The 20995-nt window shown below is 47.8% G+C and overlaps 2 protein-coding genes across 2 annotated transcripts; both read right to left on the bottom strand.

Annotated features, from left to right (window-relative positions):
* Positions 1 to 2410: 2410 nt before the first annotated feature.
* Positions 2411 to 7724, bottom strand: ZC3H10 (zinc finger CCCH-type containing 10). Its single transcript, XM_079775937.1, has 3 exons — positions 7683 to 7724; positions 6852 to 6915; positions 2411 to 5413 (listed from the first exon to the last, which is right to left on the bottom strand). Exon 3 carries the CDS (start codon positions 5356 to 5358, stop codon positions 4051 to 4053), a length of 1308 nt encoding a protein of 435 aa, XP_079632063.1. The 5' UTR covers positions 5359 to 5413; positions 6852 to 6915; positions 7683 to 7724; the 3' UTR covers positions 2411 to 4050.
* Positions 7725 to 8150: 426 nt separating this feature from the next.
* Positions 8151 to 20070, bottom strand: PA2G4 (proliferation-associated 2G4). Its single transcript, XM_079775142.1, has 16 exons — positions 19563 to 20070; positions 17624 to 17752; positions 17256 to 17361; positions 17095 to 17164; positions 16091 to 16183; positions 14031 to 14094; positions 13707 to 13785; positions 13502 to 13580; positions 13277 to 13410; positions 12882 to 12976; positions 12631 to 12758; positions 12417 to 12470; positions 9281 to 12211; positions 9142 to 9166; positions 8737 to 8759; positions 8151 to 8496 (listed from the first exon to the last, which is right to left on the bottom strand). The coding sequence occupies exons 1-13, from the start codon at positions 19648 to 19650 to the stop codon at positions 12146 to 12148; spliced, it is 1185 nt and encodes a 394-aa protein (XP_079631268.1). The 5' UTR covers positions 19651 to 20070; the 3' UTR covers positions 8151 to 8496; positions 8737 to 8759; positions 9142 to 9166; positions 9281 to 12145.
* Positions 20071 to 20995: the final 925 nt, after the last annotated feature.

Genomic DNA, 20995 nt, shown 5'->3' with positions numbered 1-20995 from the left:
TATGTCCTCCATATTCTCACAAGTGAGCAGGTAGGAAAGGAGATCAAGGAGTTTTGAGGAGATATGATCTGCTCCCCAACTGATGAAGCAGAACTAGAGGAGAAAAATGGATGAAGTTCCTTAAAGGGAAACCTCCCTATAAACTGAAATTTGCCAAGCACTGGAGCCCCTTAGGCTGGGAGATAGGGTGACCTATGGAGGTTCTTTTTCAAACATCCCTTCTCACCTATCTAGATTATCAGACCCTCCTACTGAAGATGGTATATGGAGCACAAAAACTCATCCGAGGAAGGTCTCTTCCCCGCTGGCTCAGGGGCCAAACAATCAGCAGCTGCAATGCGGGCACCAGAGCTAGTCAACAGGGTGGGTCCCCGCCCACTGACAATTCTGCTGCCCAGGTGCCACCTGGTGGTGATAAGCAATAAAAGGTAACAGGAAAAATCATGGTCACTTTTTTAGAGTCTCTAAGTGAGCCCTGAGTGCTGAGACTTCCTGGATTTGCAATCGGCATTTATATGTGAACTACGTTAGCCTAGGAGGCAGAGGATTGAATGTGGTCATCTGGTCCCAGCTCACGAGATGGAAGGGGCAGGGCAACAGAATTGGAGGAAATTTCCTCTGTATTATTCCTAGCAAGTTATAGCAAAGTAGTGGTCCCATTGTTGGATCGCTCTACTTTAGAACTTGGCTCCACACCTCACTAGTTGTGGAACCCTGAGCCGATTAACCCTCTTTAAACCTGCTTTCTCCTCTGCCAAATGGGTATGAGAATAATACCCATCGTGTTGTGCCAATTAGATATTGCAAGTGAAGTGCCTTGCCTTAAATTTTAAGTACTCAGTAAGTATTAGCTAGGACTTCTAGAACTCCCTGTTTATTTCCTATGCAGCAAACAGGACCTTTTCCTCCATTGGGCAGCCCTTCAGATATTCCAAGTTATCTATTAGGTCTCCCCTCAGTCTTTTCTTATCAATTTCTTTCAGCTCCTCCACTGGTTTGCCAGTGGCCTCTTTACAATCACATTGAGAAGAATGCACAGTACCTTAGGAGTTGATTCACTCACAGACACGGAAGAACTGCTCTATTTACAGTGCATGCCTATGGTTCTGTTATCCTATGGAGCTCCTAGGAAGGCGCCTAGAACATAGCACCTCTCACCGTTTATGAACTGACACATTATAAGGACAAATATTTTTTAGCCAATTGGAAGTCCTGTGTTGTTCTCTCATTGTTCCTGTGTTGTTCTCATTATTGCTACTATAGTCTCTGAATTTATTCCTCAGACAGGCTCAAGCAATTTTTTTGTTTTGTTTTTTGTTTGTTTTGGTGCCCTGACCAGGAATGCAACCTGCCACCTTTCAGTGCACAGGATGATGCGTCAACCAACTAAGCCACAACGGCCAGGCACAACCAATTTTTTAGAGGGAGGGTCAATCCAAATTGATACAAATTGACCCGTTGGATTTAGTCAATCCAAGTTACAAACACTTTCAATATGACTTAATATGTCCTTGTGTTACTGTTGATAACAGAGCCTTCCATATTTTTATACAAGTTTTCAATAAAACATACCTCTTGGGTATATCACTAGATTTCTCTAACATGAATGCACTAATCAACATTTATACATGTTCAGTTTGGATCCACCAAACTCTACTATTAAAGGAACCATAATTATTCTTTTATTTGTAATGATTTTGGAGGTGAGAAAGAGGAAAGCAGCTCCTGGCATTTAGGAACTGGCCTGACACAGCTAGGCTTCAGAGTTGTGAGGGGCTGACCTGGGCTCATAGGTAGGAAATGGTGCTCTACTATTGGACACAATCTCACAAAACACCAGCATAGGACAAGGGCATTCAGTGACTATCACAATTTTGTTTAAGTACAAATCAAGGTCAGTGTGCAAACCACAGGATGGCAAACATCCCTCTCATCCAGCTGAGTGACTACTGTTTCATTACCAATTACAACTTTGCTTCACTCTAGTCTGCCCTTTATCAGGATAAAATAAAGAAATCATAGAATTATCTATCCCTGCTTTTCAGAGATCACTCAATCCAGAATGAAATCCCACTTCCTGAAACCTTCCCCCAAATCAGTTAACCAAAATGCAAGTCCTATAACTCCTAATACCCTTTCACTTTCTAACACCACAGTTCCCCATGGCATGCTCTCTCCATCATTCCTATGAGCATTAAACCCAACTTGTTCAACTGCAGGTGTATTCCTGGTGGTCTTTAGCTAGAGGATGTTAATAAAGGACACACAATGTATAGTTTCCCAAATCTACCTCTTTAGAGATACTTGGCAAGAAGAAAGTATAATGGGTCAGCAGATTATCATAGAGATCTGGAGGTCAAAGATATCATAGAGATCATGACGTCGTCCTGGGGGGACTGGGCCTGTTAATGGGTCAGCATTTGGCTGGGATGAATTCATGTTGGTATCTATGATCACACTTGTCTTTAAATATTCATAAACCATCTCTTTTAATAATCCAAACTTGTGCCAGAAAATCAACATTTAACTTATCAATGCGTAGTTTCTAAAATCCACAAACAATATTTTAGTATTTGCCCATTTTTAGTCTTTAGATTCTTTTTTTTTTTTTACTGGCCTTGCCTTGACCTAGCCCACCAACTCCAAACCCAGGTATATCCTGAATGATCAAGCAGACAAGAGAGCAAGAGGTAGCAGGAAGTAAGATGGGGGAGAACCACCCAGGATCACTGTCTCTACCCCCAAACCCACAATCCCATTAGATCAGACACCTGAGTTGTTTCCCGTATCAGCTATGAGCCGAGGAGGATCTGAGGTTTGGCTATTGGGGCCCTCGGCCTTGACTTTTAATTAGATTTAAAACCAATGTGGTCCTATGTGGAAGCAGAGGGAAGGAAGGAATTCTGAGACTTGTATCCCCAGAACTCTCCTTTTCCCAGCACCTCCCAAGCCTTAAAGGTTTAAGGCATTGGTAACTAAGGAAGGGATAAGAGGGACATTAACTGCCATCAATAACTCAAGACAGCAATCACCACCCGCCTTGCTCTGTTTGCATAAGGGATCTGTCAATACATATTCCATTCCCATTTTCCAGCACATCCACCCTCCTTAGTACCTGCCCCCCTAAATGACCCTAGGAGCCCTGGTTACTAAGGCAACCTGGGAATAGTTCATGCAGATAGAAACCAGAACAGATGGGACTATTTTTAAACTGGACTAGGTGGCTCCAATGCTTTTACCTCACAAAGTGCCTTCCCCAAAGCCGCATCTGGTCTTCTTCTGGGTCCCTACCCTTCTTCACTGGTCTCCATCCAACTTTATCCCAGCTCTGAGGGTGGGGGGTCTTTATCCCATTTTGGCATGACATCTATTTACTGCTCCCGTATTCCACACAGGAAATCTAAGCAAGTTTTCACTGCCTTCGTTTGTTAAAAACAATTGTTTTTTATTTCTTTGGAAAGTGGTGGGCCCTGCCCTGTGAATTTCCAGGCCAAGCCCAGGTAATGAATGCTCCCCTAGTCTTTGGGCTGGATTACTGTGGTCCCCGCCTTGCTACCGGCCCAGGAGCAGTTACTGTCCAACTCAACTACGTCCCAAGTTGTCTGAAGGCTCCCATTAGGCCTCCTCTTCTGGCCACCCACTTCCCAATCTCTCCTGGCTTTCCCTCTGGGTACTGTTTTCTTCCAAAGCCAGTGCTGGAACCTGTGCTGTGCAGGAGAGAGGACGAGACCAGGCATGTCCCCATCTTCCCATCAGGGGACACTCAACCCCTCAGCCGGGCCTTCCTCTCTGCTGGCTTCAGTCTGCACTCCTATGCAAGCCCCTCTGTGAGACTTAAAGATGGACAAGAGGACCCTCATATAAGGGAGGTGAGAGAAAACCCACCAGCCCAACCCCTTCTCAGAAGTAAACTCCTCGTAGTCTCTTGTCCTAGTTCTTGAATAAGCCTTTAGACGGGGCCTGGGAGGGCTAGGCGAGTGGGTGGGTAAAGGACTCCCTGGATCCCAGCCCTGGGAGGCTCTAGCAGGGGAGTGTCCAGTAGTAGCCCCATCAGTGTGGCATGGCTGTGATACGCATGCTCTGGGAAGCAATGGGGTAAGTCACCATGGGAGTGGTGGTGTGGCTCATTGTGATTCCTGCCAAGGGTTGGGCCATCGATACAGCCACAGGGGCCACAGGAGCCACAGATACAGCCACAGGAGCCATGGAGACGGGTGGGGGTGCCATTCCCTGGGCAATTGTTTGAGCCAGAGCAGCTGACAGTGGCGTGATCTCTGGGTTCAAGTGTGGGGGTGGGGGTGGTGGAGCAGCAGGAGGTGCAGCATTAGTTGGGGGAGCAGCTGGAGCTCCGGCGGGGGCTACCAGTTCTTGCTGAGACACAGGCCGAGGCTGTAGAGCCTGGCTGCTGAGAGTAGTGTGAGTCTGGGCAATGCCATGGTTAAAAGTGGCAACAGTACCCACAGTGGGAGCCAGAGTCTGCTCAGTTGCTGGTGCAGTAGAGCTCAGGGTCATGACCTTGGCCTGATTGCGGAACTGGGCATTTTGTTCCAGGAGTACCTCATTGGTAGCCAGAAGGTTGCTGACCTGCTTCTTTAGCTCCTCTACCCGCTTCCTGAGCATGGCATTCTCCTCCTCTAGCAGCCTGCACTCCACCCCTCGGGGTGGAGCCAGGCTATAGTCATAAGATTCAAAATGGGGGCCATCTGGGGGACAGCATCCACCTCGCCGGCGCTTGGGACCTGGCTCATGGTCCTCAAAGCCCCTGTCAGGGAGGTCAAAGATATCATAGAGATCATGACGTCGTCCTGGGGGGACTGGGCCTGTTGAGCCCCCACCACCAGTGCCTCCTCCACCCCTAGTATCAAATTCAAAATCCCGTTGTAGATGACGGAACTTGCACTTGGCTCCTCTCTGGCAGTCACCTTTGAGAAAATCCCGGCAGATAGGGACCTCCTCCTTGCCATTCGGTAGGTCAGCTGGAGAAAGGCCCAGGCCTGCTGCGACTTTCTGCCTCAGCCGAGGGGGAAGCTCTCCGGTCTTCTTATACCCATCCTCATCCTCTTTGGAGCCATGGATGAATCGGCAGTTTGGGCGACTACACTCCTTGTTCTGGAAGTCATGGCAGAAGATGAACTCATTTTTGCTCACCCCCAAGTTGGACACCTCACTCATGTCTGGATGGCGATATCGGCAACGCTTGCCTCGTTTGCACACATTCCTCAGGAAGTCTCTACAGATGGCATCTGAGCTGGCCCCTCCACTGCCTGGCCCTGTTCCACTGGCCTCCTCGCTGCTACCACTTCCAGGGCCTCCACCGCCGCTCCCAGTGCCGTTGGCATAGCTGTCCCGGTCAGGCATCCTGGTCCCCCCCAACTCAGGGCTTTCTTCTTCTTCTTGCCACCCTTGGTGACCACTAGGAAAGAGAAGAACTGCGTCAAACAAGAGTCCTCCAGAGAGGCCACACTCTTCCCGACTTTAGGGTAGGCAGTCCAGCAAGAGGCAGGCCAGAGGGGCAATGGCTTTGGAGATGGAGAACCTTAGGGGTGAGAATTCTGCCCCGACTGGCTGGCTTGTCAGAAGTCCCGCCCAGGCTCTTGTGCACCTGGTCTGGGACAGAATGATTCACACTTGCCTGGCTAATGGAGAAGGGAGGGAGCTGGGGGTGAAGCCATCTCATCTCACTAATGAATGCAGGCCAAGGGGGGGCAGGGATAGAATAGTACTGGATTTTATTTCCCCTTTTGAATTGACCTTATTAAAGTTGTGGAAATGAAATTAAAACTGTCAGTGTCTGAATAGGCTAGGAGGGTACTGGGAATCGTGGCCAAGATGGGCTGGTGAGCCACTAGGGCTGTGGATATGGAATGCTGATGACAAAACTTCCCTTAACCCCCTCTTCATGGGATTTCAGGTAACGGCTCTGTGAAGTATCATATCTCTAGACCCCAGGAAAGCTTGAGTGAAGAGACTTGTGTCACCACCCTGAAGGCAGTCCATAAACGTGTCATTTTTTAGTATTCCCTCCCAGCTCAATACCACTATCGACCCCAGTGTGGTCAGCTCCCTCCTCTCCATTTCAGGGGAAGAGTTCTACAGCTAGACTCTCCACTTACAGACTACCAAAGGACAAAACCTATAGACTACCGAAGAACAAAAGCAGGAAGAAGGAGTTAATTTCACAGGAACAAGTGACCTTACTTTCCCATTCTATCCCCTCCTAACCCTCCATGGGAAGATACCACTGACATCAAACCACACCATTCCTCACCCCATAAAGATCCTCTTTATTTATAGACGCTATAAAAGCTTCTTAAGTCTCATCTTTCCCAAGAGAGCTCTGGAATGTCAGTCCACTGCCCTGGTTCTAGCCCGCCCCTCACCCCACCCCCCACAAGACTGGGAGTCCTGGCTACCATGTGTCTGACCTGGGAAACCTTTCCTAGGCAGTGTTCCGGCTCCCCCTGCTGTTCAAATAGGAAAACGTCATATTGTTTCCCCTGGCCTGGAGAATGTAAGGGGAAACAATTTCTCTGGCTTTGATCTCCCACAACCACCACTTGGTTGCCTTGACTTTGCCTTCAGATCTCCCTAAAATGAACCCACCAGCGGCCAACGTTACAAGAGAATCTGTAAAAGAAGAAGGGTCCTTTTCCTCCAAAGGGAGGTAGTCCCAGGATAACAGAAACAATCAAGTGGTAAAAGAGGAAATACGAACTTTTACTAAAAGGGAAATGACCTGGTGAAAATTAAATGCCATCTTTCCAAGCCTGGCCCACGGTGCAAGTCCCACCAGATACAGATGATGAGATATGGTATTCCTCCCCACCCACTCTCCCAGGATTATTCGATACCTGAGGTAGCTCAGGTGAAGTCCGGGGCTCCTGTGGGTCTCCACCGCCACATCACTGCTGGGTTCTGAACAGGAACAAAACAGATACTTCGGTGGGAGAAAGGGTAAGAATGGAGGACTATGGGCTGACAGTTACAAGAAATAAGTCTGACAAAACGGCAAGAACTCTGGGCACATCAAGATTTCCTCAGAGTTTCAACTGAACTTCACCAAAGGGAGAAGTTGCAAGTAAGAAAAGCAAAAGATAGGACTAAGTTGGAGAGCCTAGAAGGATGGGTTGGATAACCAGCCCTGGGTGAACAAAGGGTGAGGGGAGCCCTGCCTCAAATGGAGGATATGGGGGTCAGAGTCCGGCTTGGGGTTGGGATTAGGAACTCCGCCTGTGGAGCTGTGCAAGGGCCGAGACTGACAGTGCAGTGGGATGGATGGCAGACTAGACTTGGGGGCAGTGATTATGACGCTCCGCAACACCCGAGTTTGCGAAAAGTCCTAGGAGTTTCCCGCAGCAAATCTTCTAGCTTGGCAGGTTCCGTGCGGTGCCGCCAGAGCTCAGCCGTGGGCCCGGTGAACAGGACATTAAGTGAACACGAAGTGAAGCGGGGAGCGGGACTGCGGGTGACATCAAGCTGAGGGGATGGGCACGGCTGTGACGTCATGGAGCTAGCGTTTGCTCGCAAAGCGAGGTCAGTTAGAAAAGGGGCTCGGCGCTGGGGCATGAGAAGAGCCAGCTCGGTCCTGGGGGGCCTTTCGTAGCCGGCCGAGCCCGGCCGCTGGGCCGGCGACGACTCCTCCCCTCCGGGCGCGGCCTCCACCTGTCTCCCGCCTCCCTCACCTGCCACCGCCGCCGTAGTTGCTGCTGCCGCCTGCCGGTCCTCTAGCTTCGACAAAGAGCCGCCCACCCAGCGGCCCTTCCGCTTCCTGCGGAAGAAATAGGCGCTCTAGCCACCAGACCCGGAACTATACTCTATGGTGTGTACAGTACCTGCGCGACTAGCCGCAGGAAGTTCCCAGCAAGCTTTGCGTGTCACCATGGTAACAGGACAGCAAAAACGTTTAAAAACCCGTAACGTAACGTAGGCCAGGAGACGAGTAGAGACCGAACCATTTGCCCAAGAACTATCGCGATACCTGTCCCCAGGCTTCCACTACTCCGAAGGCCCGGGACCGGACGTCGGGTAGGGGCAGGACCCACCCCGGGGGCAGCTTGTAGCTCGACATTCTACTGCATCGGGTAGTAACAGGGCCCGCGGTACTGACAGAATCCCCAGCCAATGGAACCATAAAAACCACAAAGCAGACATTATCTTTTCCTTCAGCTAAGACAGGAGATGATTTATTGTGCACGTTACATTCAGCCACAACTGAGAACAGAATCAGTCCAGAATGTCACGGGTCCAGGGCAAAGATCCAAGAGAGACTGTTTTTGTAAGAGCAGGGTGGGTCTGTCAAAAGGCGGCCGCGTTGTTCAGATGGCCCGTATGAATGTTCCAGATCCCACGGAGACGTTCTAGACAGCCGGCACGCAGTCCGACAGCTTGGGCCGGCCCCCTGGCCTCTGGCCTCCCTCTTCTCCTGTGGCTTTCCCGGTGCACAAGCTTGCGGTTTACTTGGACCTCTGCCTCATCTTTCTTCTTTTGCGCTTCAGCCTGAAAAGCAGACACAATACACGCCTTGCCCTCAAGCCCACAACACAGGGTGGTGACAAGATGAAGCACTACATTCTCTTGTCTTTTGTGTTCAATCCCTGGCTCTGACAAGTCAGTGCTCAAAACGTTTTACACCCAAAATTCTTTTAAGATTTCTAAACCAAACGTCCCTCCCAAGTTTTGTTTAAGGCATGCACCACCTCACTTCCCTCCTCCAGGGCCTGCAAAGTCTCAACATACCTGCGCATTCGCTTCTTCCTCCACTGGCCACCGATTATAACCAGAGGCAAGGAATAAAAAAAAAAAGGTCATTAGTTTTTGACAGGTTTAGATAGGGATGTGGAGAGCATTCTTTGGAATCAGGCACGTTCTCGACCAAATGAGGGCTTAATCGCAGTAATCACGTCAATAATTTGGCCTAACCCCCCACACCTGCAGTAAACTCCGAATTCCACATGCGCTCTTTCCTCACAGCAGTTACCCAACCACCTCCTCTGCTTCTCCCCAAACCACCCTTCCTCTCCCACCCCTCGGACACCCTGGAGAACCAGCGGCTCGGGAGCCATGGCGGACTTCCCTTGCCTAGTCTCCACCCCCCCCATGTTCAAGTCCTACAGCCTCAGCTTACCACCAGGGAGTGCTTACCTTGGCTCTCATGGCGCAGAGGTTTCTACGGGCAAAGAGAAAAAGGGTACAGTTAGTTGGCTGTGATGATGGTACGTGCAGAGACCAGATGTTAATGGATTGTACGTGGGATCCACACACAGTCGACAGAAACACCCACCTAAGAAGATGGCGCTAAGGCCGAGAGAGCGCTCAGCGCCCGCCTACCGCTATTTAAGGGAGCGTTCGCTGTCGTCACTTCCGCTGATTGGCCCGCCTTCCGGGGGAGTAACAATGGCTTCCGGCCCCTTTCAGATACCTCATAAGTGATGTTGTCCTCTTGGAAAGCGGGGTATTTTGAGTTTGAGTTACAAAGTTCCCCGCCCCGTGTTGTTGTGAGGACGTTATTTAAACGTGATCACCTATTTCCAGTGTGAGACCTCGAGGTGCTGGCGAGCAAAGGATAGCGACTTCCTCCTTCTCTCTCGTTGCTTCATGGGAGTTGCAGTTTCCTGATGACACCCTCCATTTTATTATAAATAGGTGCGTACTTTATAAGAATTCCTCATTTGTTTACTGGTTTGCCTTATTTTTAAACGCAATTGCTGCAGGGAGACTATCTCAGAACCTCCCCCGAAGGTCCTAAGGTTCCAGAACATGGAAAAATGTAAAGTTGGGTTGTCAAGAAAGCTGTCATATTACCAAAAAACGGTCGCTGTTTTAGATAAACTTTTTCCTAGCCAACCGTGGTCTTACCCAACAATGCCTGAGGCCGAATGTCATTAGGTTCCTTGCCACGGTGCATCTTGTTCAGAAAACACTTCAGTGATTCTACCAACGGAGAGGGGAAGATGGCTCTCTTCTCTAGGGCAAGAATGGTATTTGGTTTTTAAGATAAAGAACTCCCCGTCTCAGGGTATAGACAGGTGAGGGGCACCCAGTAAACAGATAGGTAAAGATGTGGACACAGTTACAAAGGATGGAAAAAAATCCTTAAGCCGACTTGGCCTTATTTACTTTGATACTGCAAGGTTTTTATTTTTTGTTAATTCTCACCTGAGGATATTTTTTCCATTGATTTTTGAGTAGAAGGTGGGGAGGGGTGAGGGAGAAACATCAATGTGAGACACATCCATTGGTAGCCGCCTGCTCTCCCCGACAGGGTGGGATAGCAAACCTGTAACCAAGGCAACAGCTTTTGACCAGAAATCCAACCCGGCCACACATAACGGTGTGCGGGCAGGTGCTCTAACCACTGAGCACACTGGTCAGGGCTTGCAAGGTTTATTATAATCCCTTTTTTGATGGTTTCCCTTTGTAACTTATGCATTAATATATCACCCTTTTAGCTCTATCAAAACAAGGTTTTTAAAACTTGGGGCCCTTGTCCTAAGTGCTTAAGTAGTTCTAGTATTTTCATATCACAATAGTTTTTGAAAACAAAAAATTCCATCAGAATTACTTCATTATCAAATATCAAATCCACCAGGCTTTCACCTGTTGATTGCCTAGCCTACGAGCTCTTATGAAGAGCTCCATGTTTTGTTCACTGTATTATCTCCAGGACAGCATGCCTGACATGTAAGATACTCAAATCTAATTATTCATTTTAGGCTGGCTCTGACAACTTGTATAACACTAAAGGCATTTTTCCTGGCTTCCTAAATCCAGACAAACACCTGTATAGTGTTTTGTTTTTTTCAGTACACATTAAATGTGCTAGTCCTGAACAAAGTGTCAGCAGCAAGGTTGATGGTTTTACTTTAGAAAACTAAATCAAGCTCCCATAAGAAAATTTACTACCTTAATTCAGAGAATTAAGGATTTATGTCTTTGGGTTGAGCAAGTATTGTTTTAGAGTTAGTATATAGCAACACAGAGAAACAGCTCCAAATGATCACCACTTCAACTAACACTCCCCCCACCTCCATCAAATAAGAGCAGCAAAGGCACATGATTATGAGCAAATCCAAATTTATTTTAACGCCATGTCATTTTCAGTGTTTAAAAACCTCATAAGTTAGCGGCGGGAGCCCTAGTTTCCCTGGGACAGCATGCCAGAGGTACTGAATGAAATTCATCACCTTTCTCTCCAAACCCCTAGCAATTCATCCAATTCAAGTCCACACAGCTTAGAAAGCCAGGAGTTGTCTCTTCAGTCAGTCTGCTCCTCTGGTTCCTGGTCTTTCTCTCAAGAGAGGGAGGTCAAAGTATTTCAAACAGGGAACAAAACCGCAGTTGAGCTTTCAGCTCAGGTTTGTAAGATGGAGCAAGGGAAGACCCCACTGACTCCAAAGAAATGGACTGGTTAAAATTAATTCCTCCTTTACAGTTTTTTGTTGTTTTTTTTTTGTGGGGGGTGGGGGCGTTGGGGGAGAAGAGTCCTACACAGAACAAAAATGACTATAAAGATTTACAAATGAGGATCCGTTTCATAGATGAGAATCCCTTGGTAAGTGCAAGCTCCAGCTCCTAAAAAAAGGAGGGGCCTGACCAGATAGCCTGGATCAGAAAAGGAACCTACCACATGTGAATAAAACAACCTGAAGAACAGCTCCTCTCTACTTTGAGGCCAGATAAAATACTTATGGAGAGTGGAAAAAGAGAGGAACAAGCCCCAACAGAAGGGAAAATGCTGACATCAGAGTATATAAAAATTTCAGCTGAATCTTGAGTGGTGGTGGCTCCTTTAGCCTCCTCCCTGCTGTTGTAGGGCCGTAAACCTTACCAAGCAGACAGTAGTAGAAAAAGGCTAGAAAGAGGGGCTTGAAGACGATGGATTTTGATTCCTGATTTTATTGTTCAATTTCTCTTTTCTAGTTAAAGTAGTCTTCGGTGGCTGGGAAGCCTGGCCTCCCAAGACCAGAGTCAGTTGGAGCTGGTTCTTGTTGGAAGGGGGTTGGGTTGGGGGACTGGGATGGGGGCAGGGAGACCCCTGCTCTGCTGGTGGTCCTGGGTGGAGAAGACGAACTGCACTTCACAGAGCCTGGGGTGTGGTGGGAAGGGGATGAGGCAGGAGCGGCTAGCTGGGGAGATGGGACCCACCTCAGTCCCCAGCTTCATTCTCTTCTAATGTTTCCCCACTGGTGGCATTCTCTGCAGTCTTGGAGGCCTACATTCATGGAAAGAAGATGGAGACGTGTAAGTTTCCTTAGGGGAGTGTTTGGGGGACCATGGACAAAAATATCCTAATTCTCTAGGACAGGCCTGAGAAGGGGGGAAATAAGGATATGCAAAAATCTATGCCCCACCACAACCCAGGAAGGTGGAATAAAAAGGGATCAGGTTCATCCTGCCAAAGAGGGATAATAACACACCTTCTTTTTTTTCTTTTTCTGGGTTTTCCGACTTGCAGAACTCTGGAGGAGGGCCTGGGAAAATAGGAAGAAGGAAAACACATTTTGAGGACGTTGGAGAAAACAGTCTTACTTTCAACCCTGTACCTACCTCTTTTCCAGGACTTGGCTTACATTTAGTCCTCACTTTCAGGACAGGTTCCATGTGCTCAACCACTTTCCAGCCCACACTAACCTTGAGCTCTACATCCTGGACCTCCTTGTCAGACTTGTAAAGGTCAGGCTCGAAGGGACCACTGGTTATCCGCATGGGGCCATTGGGCATGAGCAGAACTGTAAATTTAAACTGGGCAACAAATTCGCCTATGGGAGAGAGAAATGTTTTGATAAAATGTTCCCTTGTTGTATCCTTTTTCTATAAGCCATAGGGAGAAAGGAGGGACCATATAACCAGTTCCAAAGTGAAACTCTCCTTTTAGAACTTACCCTCCTTCTCATAGAGAACATTAAATGGCTGCAGCAGTTCATGTTTGGCGCATTCCACCACACCCATCCGGGCCTTCTTCTCATCTTCAAATGCTCTGGGTAGGGGAAGACAAATTCAGGTATCCTTAACTCCCTATCAAGTCTCACCACTTTGCTCATGCTTTTAAATAGATCCTACCCTCAGGCAGAAATCATGCTTAGGATTGCTCTTTTATATTCTCTTCAATGAGGGAGACAGGGAGCATAAGAGAACCCTTGCATGCAGGCTGGAGCTACAAGTCCAGGCAGGAGGGGAGGGGGAGGCAGGGAAGGGTGGAGGAGGGAATAGTATTCCTGGGTGTGTGGTCTATGAGTCACACTAGTTCCAAGCCCTAGCCTTGTGAAGTGCAGTATACCTTAAAGTAAATGGCATGGCATCAAAACGCCTTTCAACCTCACTGAAAAAGGCACGTGAAGTTTTCATTTTCAGGCCATATTGTTTAGAAGGATCTCGTTTATAAATGGTGGTTCTCTGTCCTGCATCCTTGGCCTAAAAGAGTAAGTTAGGTCACATTTGTTCAGGTGCTCCTGGAACAAAACCTCAGTCCTCCCTCTTTGCTAGCTCTGTAAACACTCCTCACCTTGCCCTCTCCTGAGCTGACGAGAACATCCACAGCATATACTTCATGTACCTCAAATTCAGCTTTCTCGTGGTCCTTCCTGAAAGGAATAAAAAGGGAACAACCATAAGTAGTTCTGGAGTTTGGAGTCAGGCTGGAAGTATAGAAGAAAACATTCGTGACTAGTCTTGTATGGTGCAAAGTAAAGGGTGGGATTGGCACCTACTTCTGCTGGTCTGTGGGATTCTGGATAATGGTTTTCTCTCCATCGATGACATGCTGCTTCAACTGGTGTGACAGCATACCTGTGGAGAGGACAAAGCTTATGGTACCAACCATCCAGAATCCCAAAAGGTTTCCAAATCCACCCACCTAAATAGTTTGATGAGGTGGCCAATGAGAGAAAAGCACCTGGCTATAAACTAAGGGCACTGAGGTTTTTGGCTTAGACTGTGCTAGAGCGAGGATGGATCTCAAGGGAAGAAAACAGCCTTAATTATGCTAAATCACTGATACTTTATACCCTCAACCCTGTTATCTGAGGTCTCACCTTCTATTGGCGTGCAATTAAATGAATGGGCAACTTTGTTCCAGGCTTCGGTCACTTGCGTGTTCTAGAAGTACAAGATCAAATAAAAGGTGAGATACCAGGGGCTAATAAGTTCTCTACTGTGTGAATAAGAAGCATAAAAACTGAGAGTTCTAATATCCTCCATCAAGTACAAGGGATTCTCACTGGTTTTTAATGTCATAGCCCTATCAATCCCTACAACCTAAACATACCTTACCCTTGCATCTCCTTTTACCAAGAGCTTTCACAAAGATGGTCTAATCAAACAATTCTGGAAGGTGAACAGGGCAGATCTATACCCCAATCTAGAAGATGAGGAAACTGAGGCTCAGAAAGGTTAAATGATTTGCTCAGGACTAAACCAGTTAACAGAAAGAACCTGGTACAAACCCAGGCTTTATGACGATAAGTTTTGTTTATTCCATTATACCTGACATTCTAAACTGTTGAGAAGGGACAGCAAACTCTTTCTTTGTTAATCCTCACCCGAGGATATTTTTCCATTGATTTTTAGAGAGTAGAAGGGAGGGAAGAGGAGGAGGGAGAGGGGGAAGAGAGAGAGAAACATTGATGTGAAAGACACATCAATTGGTTGCCTCCCATACGCCTAGACCAGGGCCAGGGATCAAGTCTGCAACCTAGGTACACACCCTTGACCAGAATCAAACCCGGAACCCTTAGGTCCGCAGGCTGACCCTCTATCCACTGAGCCAAACTGACTAGGGCAAGGGACAGCAAACTCTTATTTTCCCCTTCTTACCTCTCAAACATGATCTGATCCTCACTTAAGCTACAGTTCTTAGACAAAAAGAAAAGTGAATAACTAATCCCAGCTAATATTATTAAACTATGTACTAAGTACTGTGATAATCATTTTACACATGGATCATCTCAATTGTTACAACCCTATAAAGAATAAGGCGGAATTTTATTTCCCCCATTTTACAGATGAGGACATTTAAATTCAAAGTTATTTTTAAAGAGGTGGCAATAGGGCAAGAACCCAGAAAGTCTGTCATAGCTAGACAACACTACCTTCCAGTGAAGTTACACATAGTTAAGTATATAAACAAAAATAAACGTGAAAAAAAAAGATAAAAAAATAATAGTTAGCACAAGTGTTTACTGTTTGCTGGGCATTGTTCAAAGTGCTTTTTAACAGCTGTGAAGTAGTTATCATTATAAGAAAACTGAGGTTTAAGTAAAAATTATGCAATTAAGTAGAAATGGGGATGAAGTACAAATTGATTAAAAGCATGAAGAACAGATAGTATACAAAGGAAGTAAGAAAAAAGACAATACTTTTAAATACTGAACAAGACTCACTTAAGTGTTAGAAAAATGTCTTCACGCATAGTCAAACACTAAATTGTATTAATTCATGAAAAGTTTATGATACCTGGGCTTCCCAATATTGTCGTGCAAGGTACAGAACTAACTTTTGGTCTCCCTTTGTCACCCGTTTACCAGCACTATTACAGTTTTATTTATAACCTTTAAAAACACATCTGTATGTTATTACACGCTATCTACCTCAAACTATTTTCAGGGAAACAACGCACATCAAAAACACAACAAGATCACATATGGGGATATATGTAAGCTCCATATCCCATACAGTGAGCATGGAAGTGTCTATGATAGGCAGTCAGGGTCTGCTGTTTACTATGAAGCTATTTAGCTCCTGCCTCATCTCTTACAGAAATCCCATCCCTAAGAGGTAGCTAATTTTAAAAAAAATGCTTTTTTATTGATTTTAGAGAGGGAGAGGGAGAAAGACACAGAAACATCAATGATGAGAGAGACTGTACTCCCCACACTGGGGATCTAGACCGCAACCTAGGTATATGCCCTGACCCGGAATCAAACCGTGACCTCCTGGTTCGTAGGTTAATGCTCAATTACTGAGCCAGGCAGCTAATTTTGAAAAGCTATGTTGTCTGAGGGCTGTGGGAGAAGCTGGCAGTTCAGCACAGAATAGGTGCAGATGCCTTGTGCACCTTTGGCTCTATCAAGCTTCGGAGTTGGACTAAACTTACCTGGTTTCCAGGTTTGACCAGGCGTAGGGCAGCTTCCGCACAAAGGTGAGCTGCCTTAATGACATCTGCTTTCCTCCCTGTCACTTGGGTCCCCTGTAGATAAGGAAATGCAATCAGTGTCTTCCTGGAAAGCTCTTAGCTGGTTATTCAGTTAACATCTGTGTGCCCATTATGCAAGGCCAGTCAATGAGGAGAGAAAATACCCCCCTTTTCCTTTTATTTCTCTATAGCAGGCGTCCTCAAACTACGGCCCGTGGGCCACATGCGGGTGTTTTTGCCGTTTTGTTTTTTTACTTCAAAATAAGATATGTGCAGTGTGCATAGGAATTTGTTCATAGTTTTTTTTTAAACTATAGTCCGGCCCTCCAACTGTCTGAGGGACAGTGAACTGGCCCCCTGTTTAAAAAGTTTGAGGACCCCTGGTCTATAGTCTCTGAACTTACCTGGTAGTAGAGCAGTGGTTCCCAACGTGGGGCACATGTCCCACAGGGGGGCAATTTGAGAATGAGTTATTAACAGTGAATATTTTGCATTTTTTATGGTTCTAGGGACCTCACATACAGTGTATAAATATATAGTGACATATTTATGCATTTCAGTTCTCTATCATTTGTTTTAAAACTTTATTTGCTATTTTTTCATATCACTTCATATTATTATTTTTAACAATTTCTTAGTGATTTCTTCCTCAATACTTCACCTGTCCTTTTGTTCTTTTATGTTTCTCTTTCATGGATGCCATGTTCTTTGGAAGCTTGTTTAGACCAAATTGATAGCCTTTTAGACTTCCTCCATGTGATTAGGAGTTCACTTTTTAAATAATAAGAATTATATGTCATGGGGGGGTGGGGTGGGAGGGGATTAGGATTTTAGAGATGCTTAGGTGGGGCATGGCCAAAATAGGTTGGGAACCACTGTAGTAGAGGGTGGGGATAAGAAGCAAGCAGTAGCACACCCTCCCCCATTCCCCACAGGCTGCACAGAGTTCAAAGCAAACCACCTACCTGAGCTACACCAACCACAAAAGTGTGAGCCACATTAGCTATGAAGCCATCCACATGGACCCCAAGGTCACTGAAAAGAAAGAGCAGAGTACAGCATTAGCAACTGGGGCTATATAAGTGCTTAGGAAAAAGATGCGTGCTTTAAATTGATTTAAACTTACATTTTTACCAAGTCACCTTCCTTGAGAATATAGTCCTGGTCGCTCTTCAAAGGGGAGAAGTGACATACACAGTTATTTACTGAAATACTGGTGGGAAAGGCAATACCTGTAAAGAGAGAATCATCTGCCTTACTTACTGCCTTGCTCTCTTAGAGCCCTGATGCCTCAGAAAAATGGAAGGATCTTCTTTGGGGTCTTGCCTAAGTTTAATCAGTTTGGATTGGGTAGGAAACTGCTTATAACCCACTTGCCATTCCAAATTTCCAATATCTCAACCAGAGGTGGGGTGAGAGTTGCATCATTATGACAAACAAACAGGAACGAATAAGGGTCAAATGTGGGAAATTAGTGGGGGATTGATACTTTACCTTTCTTCATTTCTTTTTCTTTCTTGAAAATTTTCCCTGTCTCTTCCATAATCATGGCATCACCTTTCTCACACAGGCTCAGCACCGACACACCTGAGCAGGATGCTTCCACCAGTGACCGAAGTACCCCTGGGGACAGAATCCCACCATGTCAGACCTGGATGTGCTGTCTAAGTTACAATCCAACAATACCTAGAAGCTGGATCCACAGTTTCTAATGCTCCCTAGTGACACTGCCCTAAGGCTGGAAGAGGGAACATGTCTTGCCTTTTATAATGTGCCTACCTTTCATCTCTTAAGTTTCTACCTTCCTTTCCTAAAATGAAGACGTCATCATTCCCTTCCCTTCCTTATATGACAACTGCTCACACACAATCTCTCTCCTTAGGCAAGGCAGACTTTCCAAAGATGACACCTGTGGTGTGGTAGGGCAGAATTGTGAAATTCAAGGGGATCCTCACCAAGTATCCCACATACATGCAAAGCAGACTAGAAGAAATTTATGGGAGTCAGGAACAACAGAAAAGCAGGCACAGAACTGCTGACTCAAAGCTGATGCATTGTGAAATGCTACCTTCTCCCTTCAGACACCCCAATTAGGTGTTAGTAATTCAATTTATGTCGACTTATTTCCACAAAAACAAGCGTATAAGCCAGGGAAGTGTATAATCTAAGGTCCCTGGGCCTCGGCAGGCTCATGGCTTACAGCTTTGGGCAGATTGTGAAGAGGTATGTGACCTAAAAGTTTCAAACTGGTAACTGTGATCACAGTGCCTCACAGAAGTGCAAGAGGGGAAACATTTTTTTCTGATTCAAACCACTCACTAATATTATGTTACAAAAACGGGGGTACTATACTAAATGTCCATTATGTTACAAAGCATCTCCCTGGTCCATCCTGAACTTGATTTTTGTGATTCTTTGGGGCCTGAAACTCGGATTTTCCAAAACATAGGACCAGAGGCACCTTAAATACCAATCCGTACTGTCAAAACCATTTCAAAGCCCAAAGACAAGCACTTTCTGTCCCCTCCGACTGGGTTTTAAATTGGAAAGGTGAAATTGTAAATAGAGGAAATAGAAAGTGAGGCATCTGCTTAGAGTGGCAGGCAGCTGCCGAGAAAGTCAGAGCAGTCCTAATAAGGATGACTTCTGAGATCCTAAAATCAGTGCCCCCCTTTTCCAGGACTATATTCACAAGTTTGCCTGGCTGGGGCTGTCAAGCCCCTGAGAACAAGCAGTTGAAGGCTAACTAAGGCTATCTGCACAAATTGAAGGTAGTAATGAATAACTTCAAGAAAAGCCAGATCTATCTCCAAGAGGGGGTGAGGAGCTCCAAGGGTGCCCTCCAACGGTCCCTGGGCTGGCCCGAGAGTAGAAGGGGGTTCCCACAAGGGAAGGAGTTGAAGTGAGGAACGAAAGACTCGGCAAAGCACGTGGGAGGGAAGCTGGTGTCAGGGACGGCATCGGAGGAAGGCACCCGGCGATCCGCACAGGGACCCGGCAACACGTGCCGGCGTCCGGTTGGCTCCGGACTCTGGGGGAGCCCCGACAAAACAGAGGGGCTCTTCCGTTGCCAACAGCTGGGTGCTTCCTTTCCCAGACGGCCTCGCCGGAGGCAGGGATCCGGACCAAAGGGTGAGCCGGAGAGGCGCCCGCCTCGCCTCCTTAGCAACGGCCTAGGGTCCGCGCGGGTCAGGCACCCTACTCCGAGCCCTTCCTCGTCGCCGGCCCGCACCTCCGGACTGCAACCCAGGCCTGGACGCTCAGGTCCCAGGCGCGACCGTCTTCCTACCACGCCACCCGCAGCGGACCGGCGCGGGGCCCTCAGTAGCTCACTCCGCACGACCCCACCGCTCCAGCCCCTCCGGGGCCAGCCCAGTGCCGTCCCCCTTGCTTCTCTCCGCCTAGATCCCCGGACTCCTGAGGCCGTACTCACGGTTGGCGATGTCGCCCCCCATCTTATACTTGGTCACGACCAGGTCCTCGGCGATAGTTTGCTCCTGCTGCTCGTCCTCGCCCGACATCTTCCCGCCGCCACCACCACTGCAGCCTTGTTCCCTTGAGCCGCCGCCTGGGTCTCCCTCCCTAGCCACAAGCTGTGGCCAGAGCCCCTTCGATTGGCGAGGAGAGCGCGAGCAAAAGCGCGAGCTAGCAAGGCAGCGGGCGGGCAAGAGCGAGAAGGGGCGAGCGCGCGGGCTGAGGCGCAGGGCACGCTGGGACAACGAGTCCTCGCCGCAGCCCACCCCTAGCCGTCCTCCGGGACTCCTGAACTACTACTTCCAGCCTGCCTTTCGCGCCTCTACGCCAGGCCCCGGGGCCTGGCCCTACGAGGGCCTCGCACGCTGGAATCGCCGGGCACGCTGGGAAGGGTCAGGCTCCGGCGGGAAGGCGGAGCCGTTGGGGAGTTGAAGCAGCGTGGTCGGTCTCTCCCGGAAAATCCGTACCTACCAGGAGCCTGGAGCTGGAACCTTTAATGGAGTGGGGCGGGCTAAGAGAAGGGGCGGGGCTACGGCGGGGAATAGGATTTGGAGGCGGAGAGGCAGGGTGGAGCCCAGATGATTGGGGGTGACTGGATTACATTGAGGGTAGAGGCTGGGTGCGCCCTTCCTCGGATACCTGGAGCATCTGGCGGGACCTGCCCTGCCGGTCCCATCGTCCGAGGCTGGGAGGATCGGGAGGGGCAGGACGGGTGTGGAAGGAGACCCGGGGGTAGGGAGTGATGGACCCGCGGACTCTGAAGACACTCTCCATTTACAGCCTCCCGGTCTGGAGGCCGGACGCCCACTGAAGATGGCACTGTTGTTCCAGCAATAGGGCTGATGGCACCTAAGCGCAGTGCTCAGGGAGGCTTTTTTAAGAGAGTAAGTACTCAGCCTAGAGCGTCTGCCTGCAGACTGAGATCCCCGGTTGGATTCCGGTCTGGGGCACATGCCGGGGTTGCGGGCTCCATCCCCAGTAGGGGGCGTGCGGGAGGAAGCCGATCAATGATTCTCATCATTGATGTTTCTGTCCCTCTCCCTTTCTGAAATCAATACAAATATATTTAAAACAAAAAGAGTAAGTACTCAAACATGGAAGTTTCAGCATTTCACCTCTTGAGGAAGTATATCTATAGCGCTTTTTTTAACTTCCCCAAACTTTTTCATTCCTAGTTGATTGCCTGTAGATTCTTCATTAAACCTTTAAATGAATAAGATTGTGTGCTATGGTTCTGTCCTTTAAATTTCTTTTTCAAAAAAATACTTTTTAGCCGAAACCGGTTTGGCTCCGTGGATAGAGCGTGGGCCTGCGGACTCAAGGGTCCCGGGTTCGATTCCGGTCAAGGGCATGTACCTTGGTTGCGGGCACACCCCAGTAGGGGGTGTGCAA

The sequence above is a fragment of the Cnephaeus nilssonii genome (assembly GCF_951640355.1).
Source record: "Cnephaeus nilssonii genome assembly, chromosome: 6".
In the NCBI taxonomy this organism is placed as follows: Eukaryota; Metazoa; Chordata; class Mammalia; order Chiroptera; family Vespertilionidae; genus Cnephaeus; species Cnephaeus nilssonii.
Note: the sequence above shows the minus strand (reverse complement) of the source record. Positions and strands in the feature narration are given on the sequence as shown.